General features: G+C 40.1%; 1 protein-coding gene across 1 annotated transcript in view; it reads left to right on the top strand.

The window, feature by feature from the left end:
• The window catches only part of LOC105458718 (interleukin-1 receptor accessory protein-like 1), an 86,004-nt gene extending 64,061 nt beyond the window's left edge, over positions 1-21,943 (top strand). Inside the window, exons 4-7 of the mRNA XM_011704235.1 lie at positions 1,751-1,884; positions 3,951-4,115; positions 12,284-12,421; positions 21,462-21,943. Coding sequence (XP_011702537.1) covers positions 1,751-1,884; positions 3,951-4,115; positions 12,284-12,421; positions 21,462-21,943 — 919 coding nt within the window. The remainder of the gene's footprint in view (positions 1-1,750; positions 1,885-3,950; positions 4,116-12,283; positions 12,422-21,461) is intronic.
• Positions 21,944-23,067: the final 1,124 nt, after the last annotated feature.

A 23,067-nucleotide genomic window follows, 5' to 3' on the forward strand; every position in this document is an offset into this window, starting at 1 on the left:
GGGGGAGGGAGGGGAAAGCGCAATAACGTCGCGCCTTTTTTCGCGCTGCAATATACGCGCGAGATGCGAGATACGTCCGGATACGGCCGACAGACGTCGGCGCTCCAGACTATAGTCCAGACTCGCGTCGCGCGAACGTCTGTGGCGAAATTTTTTATTAAATTACCCAATGTCGGGAAACGGCCCGCGCCGTACTTCTCTATGTAGATTGATAGATCACCGGGGAGACCTCTGGACTCTCTCTGTCTTTCTCTTGGAAAACTCTTTGGACCATTAGAGTCCTTGGAGATTCGGAGACAGTTCTCTTTTCTCATTTAAGTTTCGTCCTTCGTGACAGTTTTACTTTTATTGTTAAACGTTTTGGCGATTACGTTTTAAAAAAGGTTTTTGTGTATCGAATCTAATTGAGATTAACGGAAAATCAAAAGATCGATATAACGATTTCCTTCGGAAAACGCGCAAATGAGTTTGAAGTTTTTAAAATTCTCCGAGTCTCGACGAGACTCAAAGTTTGTATAAACCAAATTGACCAAAATTTAGATCGAATGGATACGAAATAAACGCATCGAAATTTTTTTTTTAAACAACGGTTTTATTAAAGTATCTAAAAATTTAGCTCGATATGGAGATCTGAAAATAATTTTGTTAGACCATCAAATAATTATAGATCGCTCCAGTTGGTTGCTAGAATGTCAAAACTTTTCGTCGCATTACTCATTAGCTTGACATGCTTGACAGTCCTACATAATTATGAAGAATAAAGAATGATTTGCTGAAGTACTTAAAAATTCAACTAGAGACAGATCTAAAAATAATTTTGACAGTTCACCAAAATTATTTTTAGATCTGTATCTAGTTGAATTTTTAGGTACTTCAGCAAATTATTCTTTCCGTGTACACAGTTACAAATCTGAAAATAATTGCTTGTTGGACCATCAAAATAATTTTGTTGGAAAATCAAACTGATTGCTAGAATATCAAAACGTTTATAACAATGCTCATTATTTTTTACTTTCTAACCAAATTATTTTGATGATCCAGCAAGAATTATTTTCAGATCATCTAACAAAATTTTTAGATCTTCAGTAAAATTCTTCTTTCCGAGATGTTTTATTTTTCCTCAAAGAAGTATTTTTCTTTTTTCTTTAAAGAATTCCTTTCTTAGAGGTAGCTAGAGATGTAAAAAAAACGTTTCTTTTCTAATAGAAAAAAAACATTAGAATAAAAACGTGTTTTATTTTATTGAAAAAATACAAATTTGGTTTTTTTTTTAATTCCGATAACATAACTAATTAATTGTAAATAGTAATTATGTAATTATATAATTAATTTTAATGTGATCCACATTTAACTTTTACAAAAAGAGAATCTTTTTAATTGTAGAATTTATTATAATTATTTATTGAAGTTGTTTCAATATATGTATGTTTCAGAATCAATATATTGGCTTTCTCATTCTGCGTAAAGGTTAAAATGATGATAATTTAAATCTATCTATAAAATCAAAAATCACGAAAAATTAACTTAATATTAAGCGAAATATAGATATTAAACAGATAGCCCAAAAAAACAAAATTTTGAGAAAAAAACGAGGCTTATGTTTTTTTCTTAAAAAAACGTATTTTATGAAAAAAAAAACAATTTGATTTTTTTTTCTATTTACGTCTTTAGAGGTAGCATCTTGAATATTTTTAAGCCTCCGTTACTAAATTCCGTTATTAATTGTCTCCATCCGCGTTTCTGTTTGCAGGGAGAACGATCAAATAATCGGCTCCTACTTGGAGATCGCGGACGTCACTCTCGAGGATTACGGCGAGTACAAATGCGAAGTCAGCAACGGCGCCGACGAGGAGATCACACTGGCTGCTCATGTATACCGGCAAGGTCAGTAAAACCAAATCCGAAGTATCCGTTGAATTCCTCCTTATCAAAACTCGCGATTTCGTGCGAAAACAGGCTAGAATAATCTCATTATCGCGCGTCGAATTTTTGTTTTATTTTGATATCGTATAAATTCGATATCTTTACGCGTATGTTACGTGAATTTATCGTATTGCGTTCATTTTCGATGTTTTTCAGTTCTAATGTTTACTATTTCATTTTTAAATTTAACGCCACGTCGGCGGTCCCGAGAGAGCTTTTTATGCGAATCAGATTTGAACATACACCCGGCTATACGGGATTAAATAACTCCGCTTGTTATTTATACCGGCCGCGCGATTGTTAATTACGGTTTTTGCCCGACGCAAAACGCATTCAATCACTCCGGACGCTTTATTGTTCGCGTAATAAAAACAGACTTTGCGTTGGATTCATTTTAATAATCGGCGGAAATGTTCGGGGAAACGTATTGGCCAACTAGCAGACCGCATACGCGTACGCACGCGACGGCGATTCACTTTATCGGTTTTAATTATTATACGACAAATTAGCTTTTCGGGCAAATTATTACAACGCAACGATAAAATCTTGTTTTTAAATTGGATCTCAGATTTAATTCGCCGTCAAATTTAGTATCTCGTACGTATACTTTGTTGCTACCTGATATTATCGCGGTGAAAAGAAAGCAATAGCTTCTTTTTATCTTTCCGCGAAAATCTCTATTTGTATTTTCGGAGTTGAAACATTTGGGGACATTAAAGACCGTCTTTTTATTAGCATTTATTTATTCACAGACAAATATTTCCAAGGTTCAAAAAGAACTTTTATTTATTTTAATTTCAGTATTATTTATTTATTTTTTATTAATTTAAAACAATCTGTTTTTATCAAGATTTATTTATTTAAGGATAAATGTATTTGAAATTTAAAGAGAATTTTGGTTTATTTTTTAAATCTTAAATACATATTTATTTTACTATTTTTTATTAAGCAATTCTATTGAGTTTGGAACATTTTCTCACGAAAAAATATTTGTGTTTCATCATTTACGAAGAAAGTTTGAAATCGTAGGCGAAATTTACGAATTTATTTTAGGGGAAGGTATAAATAAATTGACACGGTTCTCCGTTTAAGTATTATTTATTACTATATTTGATATGTGAAAGATTAATTTATAATACGAAGCTTATTAAAATACTATAGGGTTTTTTTTTGTTATTTTAAGCAGACTCAATAATTCTGCCTCATGTTTCACGATTTGGTGAATTTTTGTGATTTTCTAAAAAAGCATTTAATATTTTCTGCATGGAAAGAACAATTTTGCTGGATACAGAGCTGAAAATAATTTTGTTGTACCATGAAAAGAATTTTGTGTTGAAAACTCAAAAGTAATGAGCATTGCTGTAAAACTTGATTTTTTAGCACTTTAAATCTTCAACAAAATTATTTTCAAATCTGTATCCAGCAAAATTTTTAGACCTTCCAGCAAAATCGTTTTTTCTGTATGGTCTATTTTTCCTCAGGACACTTTGTTCTATAGATTACACTTAAAATAGACTATTTAAAAAATGTTTTTACAAAATGATAACAGTATAAACTTATTTTTGCTTAAAGATTGTTATTTATATTGTTATCATTGTAATAATACTTTTCTAATATTTATTTTAGTTTCAATCTGTAGAGCAAAGTAATCTGAAAAAACTAAATAACCAGGAAGTAGCAGATTGCTCCTTTAGAAATCAGGAAATCGTGGCAAAACATGAAGTTTTCGAGTCTGTCGTCAATGACAGAAAACTATATTTTTAATAATAATAAATTTTAAATGACAAATGAATTTTCTACATCTTAAATACAGTAGTGAATAACTAAAAGGAGAATCCGTTTATTTCTTTCCCTGAAATAAATTCTGCAAATTTCTATTTTCCAATTTAGCCATAAATCTCCAAATATTATCCCTTCTTAATTGGATCGTGTAACCTTTCAATTTATTTTATTATTATACGCACTGTGCGTTTTATCGCTTTTTGCCTTTCATACAAAATCTCAAAATCTTTCTTCTTGATTCGCAGAGCCGCAGTTCGTATTGAGCCTGCCGAACGGTTCCTGGCGGAAGTCCCTGCTGCTGGCGGTCCTCGTCCTCGTGCTGCTGCTCTCAGCCGGTGCATTTTACGCGCGTTGCTGGCTGCCACTCGCACTGTTTTGCAGAGACAAGTTCGGCCGCCTCGAGGAAAGCGGTAAGAGCTCCACAAATCATAAATAACTTCTCCTCACCTCCTCCCCCCCTCTTACCCCGCACGCGGTTTTTCCCCGCCACTCGGCGATCGCAGTAAGAAATCCTCGAGCTCGCGCGGGGAGATATCCCGGAATTCCCGTGGAAATTTGAAGATCGAAGCTTTGAAGATCTTGCAAATCCCGGAACTCCACTCGTATTTCCCAAGAGTTTGAAGAGATTCCATAAAGCCAAGGACTGGACTGGGTTCAACTTCTTAGGACTCCGAGCTTGATCTTTCTCAGCCTCTCAGAAAACTCTCTTTTTGTTCCTGAGAGTATTTCGAAACGCGAAAAGAGCCTCGCGATTTGAGAATAAAAATACATTTTCGGTGAAAAAAAAAAAGAGAGAAATTCGCGCCGAACCCGAAATTCCGGGGGATATCCGAAAATCTCCCGAGATAGCGCCCAGGGAGCAGAATTTAATTTTCTCCGTCTAAGAACTTCGCCTTCCGTCCTCCTTGGCTGCCTCCCTAAATTAAAGGTCCCTATAAAACGCCGGAATCTCGTTGTCCAAAGACAAGGGGATACGGCTTGACGTAGAACTCGAAGTCGCGCATGGATCGCGCGAGGATTTTTCCCTAATCCCGAGGACTAAGGGGATCCCGATGGGCCAAAGATCCTCGCTCCGTCCGCCTGCCTCATCCCTCTCGTCGTTGGCCCGCCTTTTTTTTGCGACGACAAATTCGTCGCGGCAACACGGGTGGGGCAGAAGGTGAGGGGAGGCGAGGGGGAACGCTGTCGGGGTAATTATCAGCGACGCTTTTTCGTTCGCTTAATTGCGACTCTTAATTACCGCGAGAAGTACCGCGAGAGACTCCAAGGCGGGGAAATTAAAGTGGCTGTTCCTTGATCTCCCTTTTTCGCATTTTCTATCTCCCTTTCCGCTTCCCCTCCCTTCTCCTCTTCCGCCGATCGTCGTCTTAATCCTATACCGGCCTTTCTTTTCTTCCCGCTCCCGCCCTCGCCCCGCTCTCGACTCGTCCCTTCAATTTGTTTAAATAATATGCTGATAGCGGCGCGAGCTGCCCCGTGAAAATCCGCTCGTCCAGGCGTTTGCCTTTCAAGCTCTCCCTCCAGGGGGTTCCATCCCCTTTCTCCAACTGCGAGTCCCGGGGTCTTACGTATTGTAAATTGAAAGGGGTGAGTTTTTTATGGGATTGCTCTTATCTCGAAAGAGCACGAGACCCGGGAGGATAATCTCGCAGGTGAGAAAACGCAGCGCGGCCCTTTGTTTCGCAGCTGCGCCATTTCAACACCCGCCCCGGTGTCCCCCCGGCACGCACGCAATAACAGAATAAGAAATTAAAATTAATAACGAATTCTCTCATAAAAATTCGTCCGAGAGGACAAGAGTGCGAGAAAAATTGAAAAGCCTGCGTCTGGAAAATCGCATTGCAGGTTCCTTGGTTTTTCGCGCGCGGTAATCTTTTAGGATCCCTTAGAACTTTAGATTTCACGGAGTTGTGCGAAGCGTCCGTGATTTCGAAACGCGTTCTGATTTTTCTAAAAGCAACCGGAGAGAGAATTCCACGAGGGTAGGAATCCCAGGAAGGGGGAGAGGAATTTTTAAGAAAAGAATTTTCTACTCTCTCTTTCGAGAGAGTAGAAAATTCTGCCGAATTTTAATTCCTCTAAGAGCAGAGAAGGGAACGGGAGAAGGAGGAGGAGGAGGAGGGCGGGGGGGAGTGGAGGAAGAATTTTTGCAGGCACAAAAGACGGGCGGTCGTTTTATTCCTGCAGAAGGACATTCTCCAGGGGAGGAAGAGCGCTCGCGTAAATAGGAAGCCGCGATCTAGTTGAGGCTTAATGAGCTGCGTCCTTCCTTCTTCTTCTCCCCTTTTTTTCCCTCCTCCGCTCCGGTCCCTCCCTCGCTTTTTTGCTCGCCTAACCGATCGCACTTTAATTCTTCCCGCCCTCTCGCAATTTACTTAAGTAACGCTAATTCCGCCGGGGGCAGGAACTTTCAAAGGATTTTACGCGGTGTCTCCTTCCCCCCCCCTCTCTCTCTCTTTCTCGGTTGCTCCGACGCTTCAATATTTCAGACACGCTGTAATATGAAACGGTAAAACGATGTAACTCGTTACACCCAGGGTCTCTCTTTGCATATTACGTTTAACAATTACGGTGGGATTATTACCGGCGTTTAACCGTGTCTCGCGATTAAAAAATGTCACAAAGGTGGAGAGAAAGATTCAGGTCCCTGGTCCTTTTGGGTTGAAAACAGTATGGATAAATACGGGAGTACAGAAGAATTATATGAAGCTCGTCAAAATTGTGTAGTTTTAATGGAAATGTCATGTTAACCATTTTGTCACACATCATTCTAAATTTGTGGAAAAGAAATTTTTTAATACACTTTTCAGAATTTCGATTCCTATGGAACAAATGTTGCAAGAAGACTTCTTTTTTTTGCATTTTACTTTAATAAATATTGACGTTTAAGCGTGCTTCACGATTCAAAATAATAGAAATAGAACAAGATTCAGTCTCTGTCATGTTAACCACTTTGTCACACATATCATTTTAAATTTGTGGAAAAATATTTTTTAACAGTTTTTAGAATTCCGAGCTAACAGTGGAACAAATGCTGCAAGGGACTTCTATTTTTTGCGTTTTACTTCAATAATTACACTAAGTATATGTGATAACGTGACAATAATTATTACTGACATTTTATCGTGTTTTACGATTAAAAATAATAAAGACAGAAGAAAATTCAGTCCAGGCTAAAAATAGTAGAGATAAATACGCAAAAACGTATTTATTCATAGAAGAAATATATATAACAGTGCAAACAAATTCTGTATCTGATAATATATTATATAACCACGTTATAGTACACACCATTTTAAATTAGTGGAAAAAAATGTTTTACACAATTTTCTGAATTCCAGGCTATCTCTGTAAAAAACATCGAAATCTCGCAAGATATTTTTTTCTTTCTATGTAATTTATTAATTATTTATTTATTATAATGTAATTATCGGCATTTAATCATGTCTTCATGAATCATTTCACGACTAAAAATAATAAGGAAAAGATTCAGTCCCTGTCCTTTCCAGGTTAAAAATAGTACAGATGTGAATATAATTCTGTGAATATGCAGAAACGTATTTATTCACAGAAGGAAATATATACAGTGCGTTCAAAATCTGTACGAGTTATAAAATAGTCATATTAACCTCGTTATGGTACATATTATTTTAAATTAATGAAAAAAAATTTTTTGCACAGTTTTCTGAATTCCGAGCTATTTCTGTAAAAAAATCAACGTCCTGCAAGGTACTTCTCTCTTTACTATATACAGTTATAACGAGATCTTTACAATTATAATGAGATTATTATCGGCATTTAATCATGCTTCACAATTAAAAATAATAAAGATTGAAAAGATTCAGTGTCTCTCCTTTTAGATTGGAAATAGTAGAGATAAATACATAGAAACGAAGTTATTCACAGTAAAAATATATACAGTACGTCCAAAAAATTCTGCACTGCTTATGATTATAAAATATCATATAATCACATTATAATACATATCATTTTAAATTAATGGAAAACAATTTTTTACACAGTTTTCTGAATTCCGAGCTGTCTCTGTAAAAAGAATCGAAACGCCGCAAGGTACCTCGCTCTTTGTATTTATATAACATTTGACAGTTACAATGAAATTATTATCGGCATTTAATCATGTTTCATGATTAAAGATGATGAGATAGAAAAGATCCCTGTCCTTTCAGTTTGAAAACAGAAATAAATACGCAAGGAAATTAACTATTTATTTATTCACGAAGGGAATATATAAAGCGCGTCAATATTAGATTCTGCAGTTGCGATAAAACGTTGTATTAATCACATTCGTTGTCACATTCGTTGTCACATTCTAAACTTACGGATAAAAATTTTTTACACGGTTTTTTTTTTTCAGAATTCCGAGCTATATTCGTAGAAAAATCGAAGTGTTGCGGAATTGTATCTCGTTTTTCTATAAATTTACGAATTTTTGTCGGGCTTTTCCCTCGCGCGAGAGGTGGTTCTCGTCCTGCTCGCGGAGCGTTTCTTCGGTTTTCCGCTCTCTAGAATTTCAAATAAACGTCAGAAGATAGAGAAGCGACTAAAGAAACACGTTTCGTTCCGACCTAAATCCTCGAGACAGTTTCCTCCCCCTCTCGATGTCGTTTACCCTCACGCGCGCGTCCTCCTCGCCACGAAGAAGAGTGGCGGAGCGTCGGAGCTGCAGCGTCGCAACGGGCCCAATTACGGGCCGGGCCGGCAATTTGCGGCATTAGCCATGCAACGAGATATCATTAGCCGGCCGGCTACTCCGCGGTCGACGGAGATGATACCGTCACGTCGGTCGTGCCGAGAGAGGGTCTCGCTTCTTCTCGCTCTGGCCGAGCCGGAGAAAACGAGCACTCCGCGCGCCGCGCCCGCCGCGGATCGCGCTAATGGCAACGTCTCGCGCACCGCGCGCGTTCCCGGAATCCGCCGGTAATCGTCGTAATTTTCTCTCGTCGCGTACCCCGTATAAGGCGGCGATGTCGTGGGACATTCGTTCGCCCGTGAGAAATCGAGCGCGACAACGTGACAACCGTTTCCGTCGGCCGGGAACACTTTCGCGAGAGGGACACACACGCTGTGTCCCACTGTGGGGCCCCTCCGACTCGGTTCATCCACCAGCTGCAAAAAGAATATGTAAAATCACACGGGCAAGTGTAAAAATCACTTGATTTACAACGGAAATGTTAAATACATTTGCATAAAAGATCGTATAATTTTTGATTGTTATTTGTATAATTTTACACTTTTTAAAGCGTAAATACGTAAATTACATGAACAAGTAAATATTACGCTATTTACAACGAAAATGTTATATACATTTTATAAAATATATGATTTTTTAATCGTTATTCATAATATAATTTTTTTGCTTTTTTACAACTTATATATAAAACAGACGGAAACGACGGACATTTATAAAAAAATCTGATCTTTCCGAAACCATACTTAATATAAATGTAATTTATAAATTTAGGAAAAAAGATTGTCATGATTTCATAGGACTTGGATCTTTTCAAGTCTGAAATTCCAAAAGTTGCAGGAAAAAATTTTTACAAATTTGGAAAAGAACGATATATGTAATAATACGATTGCCGCGATAAGTATTTCACAGCGATGAAATTTTGACGTGCTTTATACAATCTGTTTCTGTCAATAAATACGTATTTATATTCTGAGATATATATCAAGAATTTTTCAGTTTAAAAAGACAAGGATTAAATCCTTCCTTTCTCCATCATTTTTAAATTGTATGACATATAGTTAAATAATTAAATGACAGCGGTCTATCTGCTGTATGCAGGAGATAAAATACATTTTATATTCCGATCACTTTGGATATTTTTGTCGACGAACCGAAAGAGAGGGATGCGGATTTTTGCGGACAGTCTTGAATCTAGATAATTTGATTTAAAAAGATTGAAGGTACGATTTCATGCTGACACTCGACGCTCATTTTTAGCGTCAAAACAGATCACATGATCAAAATTGACGAATACCAAGCATCAATTTTGATCATGTGATCTATTTTGACGCTAAAAATGAGTGTCGAGCGTCAATATAAAAAGACACCTTTTTTTTTAGACGCGTTGCGCTCGGGTAAAATTTCTTCTTTGTTTTTGATTCGATAAATTGTCGCGGATAAATTCATTTATTTCAATGTCAAATAATACGCGAGAGAGAGGTGATGCGCTCCCATATGAGGGAAAGAAACTAAAAGTGGCCTTGAAAATAATTTGCAAAAACGCACACGCGCACTGCAGCGATCAATATGGATGGCTGTACCGAATTATTCACGACGACGAAAAAATTGCAATTGATCCGTCGGCGGCATGAATATTTAAAAGAAGGGGGATGAAATTTGCCCGTTAAATATTTGTTGCGTTTTAAATTTAGATTTTCAAGCTGCACCTCACGATGAGAGTCGCCGTTCGGGGAAAACGATTATGTTTATCTCGCGTTTCTGAAATACACGTTGCACCGTTGGATATTCGGAAACTCCTGATTGCGCCTAATTCTCGCTAATTTTCTAAGCGCGCAAATTCCACCGCGTCAACGTTGCTACGGTCTACCTTCAACGCGGCGAGAAACGACTCGATTAAGCGACAATCATTTAAACGATCTCGATTAAGCGACATCTGCAATTATTTTATCGATCGTCGGGTCTTAATTGTCGCGGAGGCTAATTCCGCCGCGCGTTCGCCGTTTCCACATCCCTCCTTCCCCTCGCTCCTCGTATTTTGCGTACGCGCGCGCGATCCGATTATAAATAAACGTCAGAATTACGGTAAAGCCAAAGGGCGACGTTCTAACCGATTTAACCGCCGTCCCCTCTCTCCCCCTTTGTCCCCCCTCACGGCCCGTCATATAAGCGACCATTATGGCGCACATTATTTACTACTATGGGACATTTTGCGCGCATAATGGATGCGCGCGCGCGCGCGCGCGAGATAACGATTTAATCTATTTCTCGAGTGAACGGTTACGCCGCGGCTGCCGACTTCGCGCGGGAATAAATTTCGAGTAAACGGAAGCGATAATGCGCGAATTATTACGGGCGTCTCTTCCCCCTCCGCCGGAACCCCTATCTCTCAACCTCATCATCCTGTTCCACTTAAAACTCCCCGGGATCGCACGGTTCGAGGAGAAGAGCGTCAAATTTCTGTTTTATATTCATAAGGAGCCGCGAATCTTTTCTTCCCTCCCTCCCTTCTCTCTCGTCCTTTTCCACACTTCGCACGTGTCCCCTTATTGAAGAGCTATTTAATCTCTGTCCCGAAAGTTTGTCTGATCTGCGGCAAGATCGAGCGAGCGCGATAACCTGCGCGGTCCCTCAAATCCCGTTCCCGAAATCATCCCATCGATTTCGGAAGGTTCGATGATCGATCGGAGGATGACAGATCTTGTGATTCCAACGTTCGCATATATAACTTGTGTTTTTCAAAAAGCCCGGGCTGCTTCTTAACCCTCGAACCTTTATGAAAGAACTCAAACAACAGTTTTCTTATGAACTATAGTCTTATGAATACAAATCGCGAAGATATAACTTAAGGGAGGGATAGGAGAATTGTATGGTTAAATTGGAGGCAGCGAAGTTTTTTCAGGACTAAATGGACACAATATAAGTCCGTTTAGGTGCTATTTATTACTTTATTTAAGACGTAGAAAATTAATTTATAAAATTAATTAAAAATACAAAATGTGCAAGATTAATTAGAAATATAGGAGTTTTCTATATGTTGTTGAAGACAAGCCTGAAGATTTCGAGTTTTACCACGATTTCGTGATTTCAAAGGCAGCGATCTGCTATTTTTTAGTTTAGATTTTTTTCACGATACTCTTTGCTCTACAGATTGAACCTAAAATAGGTACTAAAAAATGTTATTACAATTAATGATAACTACACAAATAACTTTTTACGCGAAAATTAAAGTTTTACGTTTATGTTGTTACTATTTCATAATAACATTTTTTAGTAGTACGGTTCAGTAATCTATTTCAATCTATAGAGTATAAAGTGTTCTGAAGAAAACTGGACCAGAAAATGGCAGATTACTTTCTTAGAAATTGCGGAATCGTGATAAAACGCGAAATTTTAAGGCCTATCTTTAATGTGACAGAGAAATCTTATATTTTTAATAAGTTTCATATTACAAATTATGCATGCCAAATATAGTAGTAAATAACACCTAAACGAAGAACCCGTGTCGATTTATTCCTTTCCCTAATAAATAAATTCGTAAATTTCACTCTCAATTTGTCCGTACAAATCTCTCGCCCTTAAGATCTCTACGAAAATTATCCGGAGTAATTAAAAGAGCAGATAGATTGACGGACGAGTTATTTTATCTGTAATTTTATCTCCCCTTAAGATTTCTACGAAAATTATTCGGAACAATTTAAAGTGCAGATAGAGATTGACGGACAAGTTATTTTATCGGTCCGAGGGTTGAACTAACCCTTGTTACAACCCTTGTTTGCCCCTCGTTTGATTTAGCTCGGCCCAGCTGACGGGCTGAGGAGGAAGTGCGCGCCGAGAGTAATCACGAAACCGCATGACTATGCATTGCAGACGGGAAGGAATGCGACGCCCTGGTGTGCTACCACGAGAAGGACTCGAGCCTGGTGATCGGTATCGTGATACCCACGCTGGAGTCTAGGCATCGGTACAAGTGCGCGGCGCTGGAGTTGTCTCAGCTGAATCACAATTGTAAGTATACCCATGGCCGGTGCCGTGGCGTTAATTAGCGGCGACGACGATCTTTGGTCTCTCTCTCTCTCTCTCTCTTCTCTCTCTCTCTCTCTCTCTCTCTCTCTCTCTCTCTCTCTCTCTTTCTTGTTGGATAATTACGTAGTCGCAGCGACAGCTACGGATACCCACGGAATACGAGAGTGTACACCACTTCGGCAGGCACCTGTGCTCCTTTTCCTCCTCGATCCCTCGAGTCATCCTTCAATCTTCCCCTCAATGACACTCGTCTGTCGTTTTCAAGGATATCAGAGAAAAAGATTTTTCGAAGGTTTTTCCTGTATTGATTCACCGTCAGTCTAGCTCAGATTTTGTGACGTCAGAAGCGAGAAAATAAAAATTGTTGCAGAACAATTTTTATTATATTTTTAATTATATTCAAACTGAAATATTTTTCAATAAAACAACATATTTTTTCCAGGAAGGAGCGGGAATAACTCACAAAATATACCGAAAACTATTTTTTATTTGTATTTCGGGGAGCAATTAAATCATATTTAATAATTTATAATGAAACTCGCAATAAATTCTTCACAGTGGTTTAAAGATTTTCATTAACATCGATATTATTAAATTGCTAGTCAGTTTATAATTTGCGACATCACGTACTTCAGTTTCAATTTAGGACGATGTTTTAAGACCGATAAATGAATAATCGGGCGCGCAGTTTGCAAAATCTGGAAGTTGTAGAAATTTACACAAAAAATATTATTAAACATCAAAATCCGCTTTGACTGATAAAAGCGCTCTTCACTTATTCGTGTTATCTTTTCGGTCCATTTTCCACTTATTATTATGTTCATAAATCATATTTATTGAAGAGCTATTAAGAGTTAAATCATATTTATTTCTATATACATTGTTAAATACGAAAGGAGCCAGCTATAACTCAATTCTTTGAGTTAAATAACATTTCGTTATTTTTAACTTCCATGTCAAAATGTATTATTTTAACACGAAAAACATATGATTAAAAAAACAATCACATTTAATTAATCCATTTTTGTGATTGAATTTCTTCATATTAACTATATGTATTTAATAAATATAAATTTGAGTTAAATTTAGCATTTCTTGAGTTAAATTGTTTAACTTCATAGTTTTATTTAAATTAACGACATATTAAGTAGGAGCAGTGGCGACTTACAGGAATGATTAAAAATAACTCAAATTGTACGTACGTATGTACGATATATTATGACTGCGTTCGCTTTGGCGTTTCAGCAGCACTCACTGCATCACTTTGTTGTTTATCAAATGTTAAACAAGAACAAATGAGCTGAAGGCTTGTAAGTGCTGAAAGTGCCAAACCGAACGCAACCTATGTATGGATGGATATAATTTGATATCACGAATTTAACAGGATTATTAATTTGAAAGGTAGTTGTCATTGCTGCGAGCTTTTGTCGCTTTTGGTTATACATAGATAATCATTTGTTTCCAAAAATATATATGGTTAATTATTAATTAACGAAATAAAATGGAGAGGTTTCAGTATATTTTATAAATCGATTCTATCGACCGTAAGTGTTGTTTTTATTGAAATGCACTTTCACCTTTAGTATATTAATTCGCAAGAATTTTTATTGTTGTATTTTCTCGCTCTTGACGTCACAACCTGAGATAGTAGTGGTAAGTAAGCAAGGGACCTCTTAAATTATTTCGTCTCTTCTTCTTCTCGAAGAGTCGTCTCACTGGAACCGCCGGCGAGAGAGTCGCTCCACGCAAAGTTCCAAATCTCCTTCGCGAATTTGCGCGTTATCGAATTTGTAACCCCCGTAAACGTCGCAAGTAAGGGAGAATGGGACGAAGACGGAACGGAACGCGTTTCGTTCGCGACACCGAGTACGTGCAGTTCAGTAGCAACGACACGAAAAAGATCCTTATCGCGTTACATAAGGAATGAGAACTCTTTTCGAAAACAAAGAGACGGAGACGCGGAGCAAAATGGAAAGGAGAAATTGAGGGAGAGAAAGAGGGAGGGAGAGAGAAACGTCGCATCGTGCGCTCGATGGGGTTCCCTACGGGGTTTACTTTGCGGCGCATCCCGCGGCGATGCGGCCCGCATGCGGCGAATATAAGCGCTAGCCGAAAGGAGCGGGAGGGGAGGGGGGGGGAAGAGGGAAGCCGCAGGCGGGAGATATATACGTATACGCGAGACCGAGAGCGCGGGTGAATATTCAGCGGCGGCGAATGTGGGCCGCGAATTGCGGTATTCGATATAAAGTAACTTTACGGGTGAGTATAAGGGAAGCGGGAGGGGGGCACGCAGCTTATGAATTAGAGCTAAATAAAAGCTGCTCTTCTCGCCCACGATCACGAGGCGGAAATCGGATTAGCCGTCGGGAGATAATACGGCGGACAGGGAAGGGGGAATATTATCGATCACGCGGTTTTCCGTCGGGAGATGAAGCGGAGTTAGAGAGGGCGCGTAATAAGGACACGCGCGCGCGCGCGCGCCCCTCGTGGGCGATTCAATTAAGAATGCGGATGCCGAATTAGGCTGAAAATCAAATGCGATGCACCGCGAGAGGAGGGATATACGGACCGGAAATACCTTGGGGAATACTAATCGTTGTTATTTATATAGACTCGAATTTAAGTGAATTATAAAACATCATCGAATCACACGAAGTGCAAATAACGAAAAAGTCGAGATACAAGATTCAAATTGAGAATATGAAAGTTTCAAAATCTGTTTTAATATAAACATTTTTAGAGTACGAGACCGTTGTTAACTATTTTAATGTAATATTTTTTTATTCAAAAGCATTACGGAATTACTATTATTATTATTATTTGTATTGAATTAAATTAAAGTTGATTATAAAACAATATCAAATTGCAAAACGCAAACAATGGAAAAAGAAAAAAAAATTTAAATTAAATCTAATTTAAATTAAAAATATAGAAATATGTTAATTATACTATAATATATCAGAAAGTGTTAAGCATTAATCTATTGTGAATCGAAGATTTTAAGTATATATGAAACCGATTTTAATTTTTATAATATAAATTTTTTTTATTTAAAAGCATTACCTGAACTGCAATCATTATTTATATAAATTGATTTGAAGTGGATTGTACATACAAGATCATAGAATTATGAAGTGCATAAGCGATAACGTAAAAGAAATATAATTGAATTTTTTTTCAGAATTTAAAAACGTAGAATGTTATAGTTGCATCGAAATTTATTTCGGTATAGAAATTGTAAACATATAAAATTGATATTAAATATTTTTTATTTAAAAGCATTATGAATTACACATTTATTATTTACATGAAATGATAAAGTAGATTAAAAGATCATCGAATCGTGAAGGGCAAACGGAGGAATATAATTCAAATTGAGAGTTTTTAAGAACATGAAATGTTAATTACATCAGAAATGTTAAAAGCTGGTAGTTTTGGCACGAAGATTTTAAAAGTACAAAACCGATATTAATTATTTTAATAGAGTGTAATTTTTTTTTCAAATTTAAAAGCATCGCAGAGATATATTATTTCCCTTTCATCATTATTCGAATACCAGCACTCACGCGCTGAAGAAAATCGCGATATTCCCGCGCGAGATTTCGAGTTTATTTCTTGAAATTCCTGAAATTACTGAAATTACGTTACCGTGAACATACCCAATTACGCGTGCGTAGATCCCTAAACCACAAAGGCATGCAATTGGATCGAATTTCGCGTTGAAACAGGGAAGCCAGCAAAATACAGGTCGTTCTCTCTCCTTTTGTTCTGCCGCTGGCAGTCCGATTGTGGCATCGAAACCACGTGGATAACACAATGTGGGGCAATCTCTCATTTTCTCTCTCTCTCTCTCTCTCTCTGCCTCTCTCTTTTTTTTCGCTTCTCACGCGATGGCTCGACGATTCTGCTACCACGTGGTAGCGCGCATGGGTATTTGTCGGGGCAATTTATTTCAGCAGCACAAAGATGATTTGCAACCCGGCAGACCGATCACGGAAAGATCGGCCGCCGTGGTCGTGGGATCGTTGTCCTCGTACATGGGAACGAGCGCCAGGGTGGAGGAAGGAGAGGGAGGGGCGGGGGGAGAGAGGGGGTGGTCCTCTCGTGGTATAACCGGAAGTGATGGGGAACCCTATGGCGAATCGTGGGAATCTTGGCAACTTGGCAAATTGAATTAGAAAGTTCGCCGCTCTCTCGGCCGCGTGTGGAGAGCGTGTCTCGTTTGTCTCCGCGGTATCGAATTAGGTGCGCGCCGGAGATGTCCCGTGTGTACGACCGCGCGATATTTTTGAGTCGCGAAGTTGTTGGCGAGGGATATAGGCGTGAGTGCCAAGGAGGTCGCGTGAACAGGAAGAAGTGCAGTGGCGCGAATCACGAGGAACATATCCTGTGCATTAAGGCAGGTGGAGGAACGAAGGGGGAACAGGTGGTTTGTATATAGGCTAAACTGTGGAGGTAAAATTGGTGAATTTATGTTTCGGGGAAAGAAATAAATGAACACGATTCTCCGTTCAGGATTTACTTGCTACTAAATATATTGAAATGTAGAAAATTAATTTGTAGTACGAAACTTATTAGAGAAACAATTTAATAAGTTATTTTCCGTCTTTGAAGATAAGCTTGAAAATTTCTAGTGTTCCGCGTTTCGCCACAATTCCGCAACTTCTAAGAAAGCAATCGACTATTTTCTGGTCTAGTGCTCACAGTAGACCAGACGGGAGTAAAAATAAAATACGAATATAGCTAACTGAAGTAATTATATCAATTTGAAATAGCTATCAATCGGGATGAAAAATGTAATTACGGTATCTTGCATCCGCATTGTCAAATTAATTAAATCATTGTCAAAATTTACGAAGAAAACGACCTGTAGTGATTATCGAACGGAAACAGCCCAATCGAGAAATATAATATCTTATGGTATTTTTATTCACATTGTCAAATCGGGCGTACGTTACGTTGATTTAAATCTGGCAAAGATATAAAAATAACGAATAACGTAAATTAAACTCACCAATCACCAACGGGGACGAGAGATCTAAAGAAGAAAAGATATTCCATGACGGTCTTGGACCGTCGAAAAAAAATCTAGAGCTGAATGTCACTATATAAAGCGAAGGAAAAGTCTCGCCAACACGTAAAGAACGATTTTGCTGGAAAATCACAAAATTTGGATCTGAAAATAATTTTGTTAGACTATTAAAATAATTTTGTTGAAAACTCAAAAATGATAAGCATAATTGCTATAAAAAGTTTTCATATTCCAGCAATCAGTTAGCGACTTTCCAACAAAATTATTTTGATGGCCCAACAAGAATTATTTTCAAATCTGTATCCAGCAAAATTATTCTTTCCGTGAAGAAGATTATTGTAGACAATTATCACAGCTAAGCATTTGTTACTATTTTTTTCCAATTACTCAACACTCGGTTATTCCATCCTAAGCCGATCACTCCATACGCAGAGTGCGTGTATGCGCTCTAGCTGCAGTTTACACGCGCCCAATGTGCCGCGAACGATCCAGCCAGCTTGCAACTCTCTCCCAGATTGCGCGCCTCCGCTCTCAGACAACATTAGTTCGTGCTGATTACAATCGTCCGATTAGCCGACACGCTCGTTACCTTACCGCTTTAAGCCGATTGCGCCGAGAGCGTCGAGTGCGTTCTATCGTTCTCCAATGGGGGTGTGCGATCAGGGGTAAAGCGTATAACCCCCGTACGCGGGTCAAACGCCCCTGCCCTCCCGGTTCCGCGCATTCCCCCGGTCCTGGTACCCGTGCACGCACCTTGGCGCACACGGTGTACGTATACCCTCTGCTAATTACGACATCCCGAATTACGCGGCTTATGACTTTACGTCTGGCCTGCGCATGATGGCCGCCGCTGCCGCCGCCACCGCCGTCGAGTTGCTCGCGGAGGGACGTAGCGAAAGGGGGTATACGTACCCCGGGGTTTAACACGTGAACTTCGGAGCGGCGGTCCGGCTGGTCGGCCGGTCCCGACGTTTGACAGTCAATGAACAAAGTTCCGCTATCAAAGCGACCGGGACTTGGCGTATCCGCAGGGGGGGGTCTCGTGATTTTCTCCCGCGGTATACGCGACCGTTGGGCTGCGGCAGGTAAGGGAGGGGGGAGGAGAGGGGCAAACCTCGGAAAGTTTCGACTCCACGAGTGACGATGATGAGCCAATCAGCCCTCGAAGGCCCGGGCCGTGTCCACCTGCGGTCCGATTAATCCCAGCACTTACTGCGGGATCTTCGTTCGACCTCGGCAATTTGAATTTTGATGGAACTCGGGACGCGCGTACGCACCGGGTCGACGTCCGTCGTTCACGGTCTGCACGGATCGAGTCAATCATCACGATGTCGCGACGGGGATTTTTGTCGAATTATGTTAACTGGTTTTGCATCAGCGCGCAACTCATCAAAGTCGTAATTCGCAAATCGATTCTTCGGATTGGTTTTGGAAAATATCCCCTGAGGCCCGATTCCACGGACGTAAGATTAACTTTAATCTTGGTTTAACTTCTGAACTACTGTTTATCTCTTTCCAATTCTTAGATTGGAAAAAGATAAAGCGAGCTGAGCCTCGGTTAAATCGAGTTGATCGCGAATTGTGAAACCGGGCCTGAACTGGAAATCTCGCAAGAGTTACTCAGATCAGAGTCGATGCGGCAAAGATTAAGTTAACCTCTATAAAAAAATCGAGCTAGATTTAGATGTCAAAATAATTGTGTTGGACCATTTAAATAAGTATATAAGACGCCCAAGCTGATTGTTGAAAATGTCGAAACCCAAGTTTTTTTTGCATTATCATCATCATCATCATGCTTGAATGTCCTATATGATTATTTTGATGGTCCAAAATAATTATCTTCAGATTTGTATCAGATTACATCTATATTTTTCCAGCTGCTTCAAACAAAATTTTAAAGAAACTGCAAAGGATTTTTTAAAAGGCTCTATAGAATATTTAATAGCTCTTTTTTTTATTTTTGTGCGGAAAAAACGACTAAGCTGGAAAAATTTAGCTCGATACAGGTTTGAAAATAATTTTGTTGGATCAAAATAATTTTTTTTGTTGGAAATTCAAACTAATTGCTAGAATATCAAAACGTTTTACATAAGCAATGCACTTTTTTTTAAGTTCCAACAAAACTATTTTCAAATCTGTATACAGCAATTTTTAAATTTTCAAGCAAAATCATTCTTTCCGTGTGTGAAAAAAAGTATGTCGCGCAACGACAGAATCATGCCAATGTCTTCTCTCGAGACACATCTCTCAAACATATTCCTTGGGGCTTGCAATTTGACGAAACGCGTTTCCCAAATTGAGTTACTTCATTACTACTCTCGATGCTGACTAGCTGTCTATCAGAGAACCTTAGCGAAATAGATAAATAGAGAGAGAGAGAGAGATAGAGAGAGAGAGAGAGCACATTATTTTCTCAATTAGTTTCTGATGTAATACCGATAATTTTAATCAAATCCCGCGGATTTGCACACATACAAGCGCTCACACCTCGACACCCCCGCTTCATTCGGAATTAACGAAGTTTTCCCTGGGAAACAATGGCCGCGTACAACGGCGGTGTCTATTCGGTCGATCAGTTTTTGCTAAGCTAAGCTCGCCCTGTGCATCAAGGCCGGATATACACGGTGGCGCGCGGTGTAACTCATACATTATCCCCGGCTGGCAGAGGCAACCTTTTCTCTTCGCTTCTCCCCCCTCCCTCCCCCTCTTGCCCCGCCGGCTCTTTTTATTGCTCGCGCCACGCCACCGGTTTGCTTTCACTTTATCGCTCGTGAAATCCAACCGTCCGCCCCGGCGGCGGACAATATTTTCAGAGTGCCACTGGGGGAGAGTGTATGTATACGTGCAAAATTCAGCGCGACGTCCACCCCCGAGTTGTCTCTGTAACCGGACCGCGAACGTTCCACCGCGGGCGGGGGGGGGGAGACAAAAATACTGCGACTCTTCTACGCGAAAATTGAGATTTATCCGAACACTTCCGGTGGTAGTCGTACGATAACTGATTCTCAAATATCTGACTGTCGAGAAATTATCGGGGAATCTCTTAGCTTAGAAAAACCGTACCGTCCGAGTTGTTCAAACAACAAGGAACAATGATTCTGGAGGAAGAAAGATTTGAGATGGTTTTTTTATTTACGTGAAAAAGATTTTTAAAAGATTAGGAATAATCTTTAAAAGATTCTGATTGTGAGAATTGAAATTTTCTCTTTTCTGAATTTTACTGAAGCTTAAAATTTTAATTAAAATTAAAATTTTTGTTCTTAAATCCAGCTCTAGAATCTCACAATACAATTTCTTTTTAATTCTTAAAAAGAATTTAATTATATGAAAACACAAGAGTTATATGCAAAATAAAGAATCAGTGAAACCAAGAGATTATCTTAATTGTCAATTCTGATATTAATTTTTTTCTTTGAATTTTTTTCTGAAGCTCGCAAATTAAAATTCTTATTCTTAAATCCAGCTTTGAATCTCACAATACAATAATTTCTTGGAAAATTTCGTTTAAATCCTTAAAAAGTATTTAATTATAAAAGACGCAAGACTAGAATTATATTAAAAAAAATTGAATTAGAATTACTGAAACCAAGGGATTGTATTAATTGTCAATTATAATATTAGTTTCTTCCTCTGAATTTTTTCTGAAGCTCGCGAGAATTTAAATTCTAGTTTAAATCTTTCAATGCGGTCTTTCTTCAGTTATTGAGAAAGATTTAATAACACAAAGATATAAGACTAGAATCATATAAAAAATAGAATGGAATTAGAATCATTAATTGACACTAAGATTATGTTAATTATTAATTATAATATCAATTTTAATATTAAATATTGAATTAATATTGAAAATGAAATATTAATTGTTAATTATAATATTAAATATTAAATATACAACATGCACATTGAGAATATAAAAAAGATATATATCTCAATGTTGAAAATAATCTTCTTTAACCGCAAGTCTTCAACAACTTTGTGATTGCTTCGCAGGGAGCCTGGAGATCAGTCCGCACGCCAGCACGGCCCGGCGGATCATCGTCGTGCTCAGCCCGGCTTCCCTGGACAACATCTGGACGGACGCGAGCGTGGGCGCGGTGCTGAATCAGCTGTCCACGCTGCCGACCCGGACGATCGTCGTCACGTTGAAGCGACTGCCGAGCACGACGGCGACGATCGCGAAGCGATCGCGGCGGGACCGCCGCGACACCGACAGCACCTCCTTCGACCGGCTGACGTTCCTGTTCTGGCAGGACGGCGGCGGCGGCGGCAGTAGTGGCAGTAGTGGCGACGGCGGCGGCGGTTCCGGTAACGGCGGCCGCAAGTTCTGGTACAAACTCAGGCTGGCGATGCCGGCGATGCGGCCGGTGGCGTCCGAGACCGGCTGCCAGTCGGTCGCGATGATAGTGCAGGCCAACGGCAAGTGCGGACAGCAAAAGGCGCGCTCGCGCGAGAGCCTGGAGGTGCTCGTCTAAACGGGGTCGTCACCGCGCGGAGCGATGAACCCTCGTCCTCGCGGACCAGCGGTTCCCCCGGCCGCGGGAGCGAGTCTCTCTCGACGCGACGTCTCCACACCACTCCGATAATTGCCAATCCTCGAATCCCCAAGGGGCGCAAGAGAAGGGTCCCGAAGTCGCGTCCGCGCGATCCCGATTCGGAGGATCCCCGCGTGAGGAAGCTCCTCGCTTTCGGTCATCAACTCGAATCGGCGGAAGAATTGCGTGGCCACCTCGACTTCGGCGAGACTGGAGTTCTTTCGGCGGCAGCCTCGGAAGCCTGAAGGATCCCCCTCGTTCGCGACGTCGACTCTCGAAGATGAGAGCCGCGCGAGGCGAGAACGTGTCGAGTCCGACGATCCGAATCGCGGGCTCGGGTCTCTCATTTTAGAATTGTTATTCCGAGTCGAGAATTCCGCGATAGGAATCCCGTGCGATCGTCGTTCTTGATTCTTGAAGAAGGGGAGAAAAAATCGCGGTGGGGCTCATCTTTTCCGAGCTCGATCGGCGAAGCGGTGTGCAGGGACTCCGAGATTGGAAGGCACCGGCGCTGTCGGTCTTTTCTTCGATCCGCGGAGGTTTCGAGTTATAAGTGAGACGCGAAACGGGAGGCGCGTCGCGACTTTGTGACGTGTTATCACGTTGCGATCGATTTTCTCTCGCGAATCGCGTCGAGATTGGAAAGCAAATTCGATTTAACGTCGCGACGTCGCGACGCGCGCGGCTGCACCGCGCGAAATGGAATCAAATCAAGCGGTCCCCGAGAATCCCCATCCCGCGGTACCTCTCTCACTCTCTCTCTCGCGCGCGGTAGCGCGATTCTCCCCGCGAGAATTCTTCGGCGCGAAATTGCGAACTTCTCAGCCTTAGATCTTCCCATCTCTGGATCCTCGGTCGGGCGAGCTCGAGCCCTGGTGAATTAGGGAGAGGGATTTCGTTGAAAAACTCGCGCGAGAATCTCCGCCGCGCACCGGGATACGCGATCTCTCGCGTGTACATCTTGATTGCTTCTCGAATATCCTGCAGCCGGCGAACATCCTGCATGGAACTGCACTATATTATGAAAGCGCTGCAGTTAAGGAGGAAGGCGCCTAAACGGGGGA

Source organism: Wasmannia auropunctata, unplaced genomic scaffold (genome assembly GCF_000956235.1).
Source record: "Wasmannia auropunctata unplaced genomic scaffold, wasmannia.A_1.0 LD334385.1, whole genome shotgun sequence".
Classification (NCBI taxonomy): domain Eukaryota; kingdom Metazoa; phylum Arthropoda; class Insecta; order Hymenoptera; family Formicidae; genus Wasmannia; species Wasmannia auropunctata.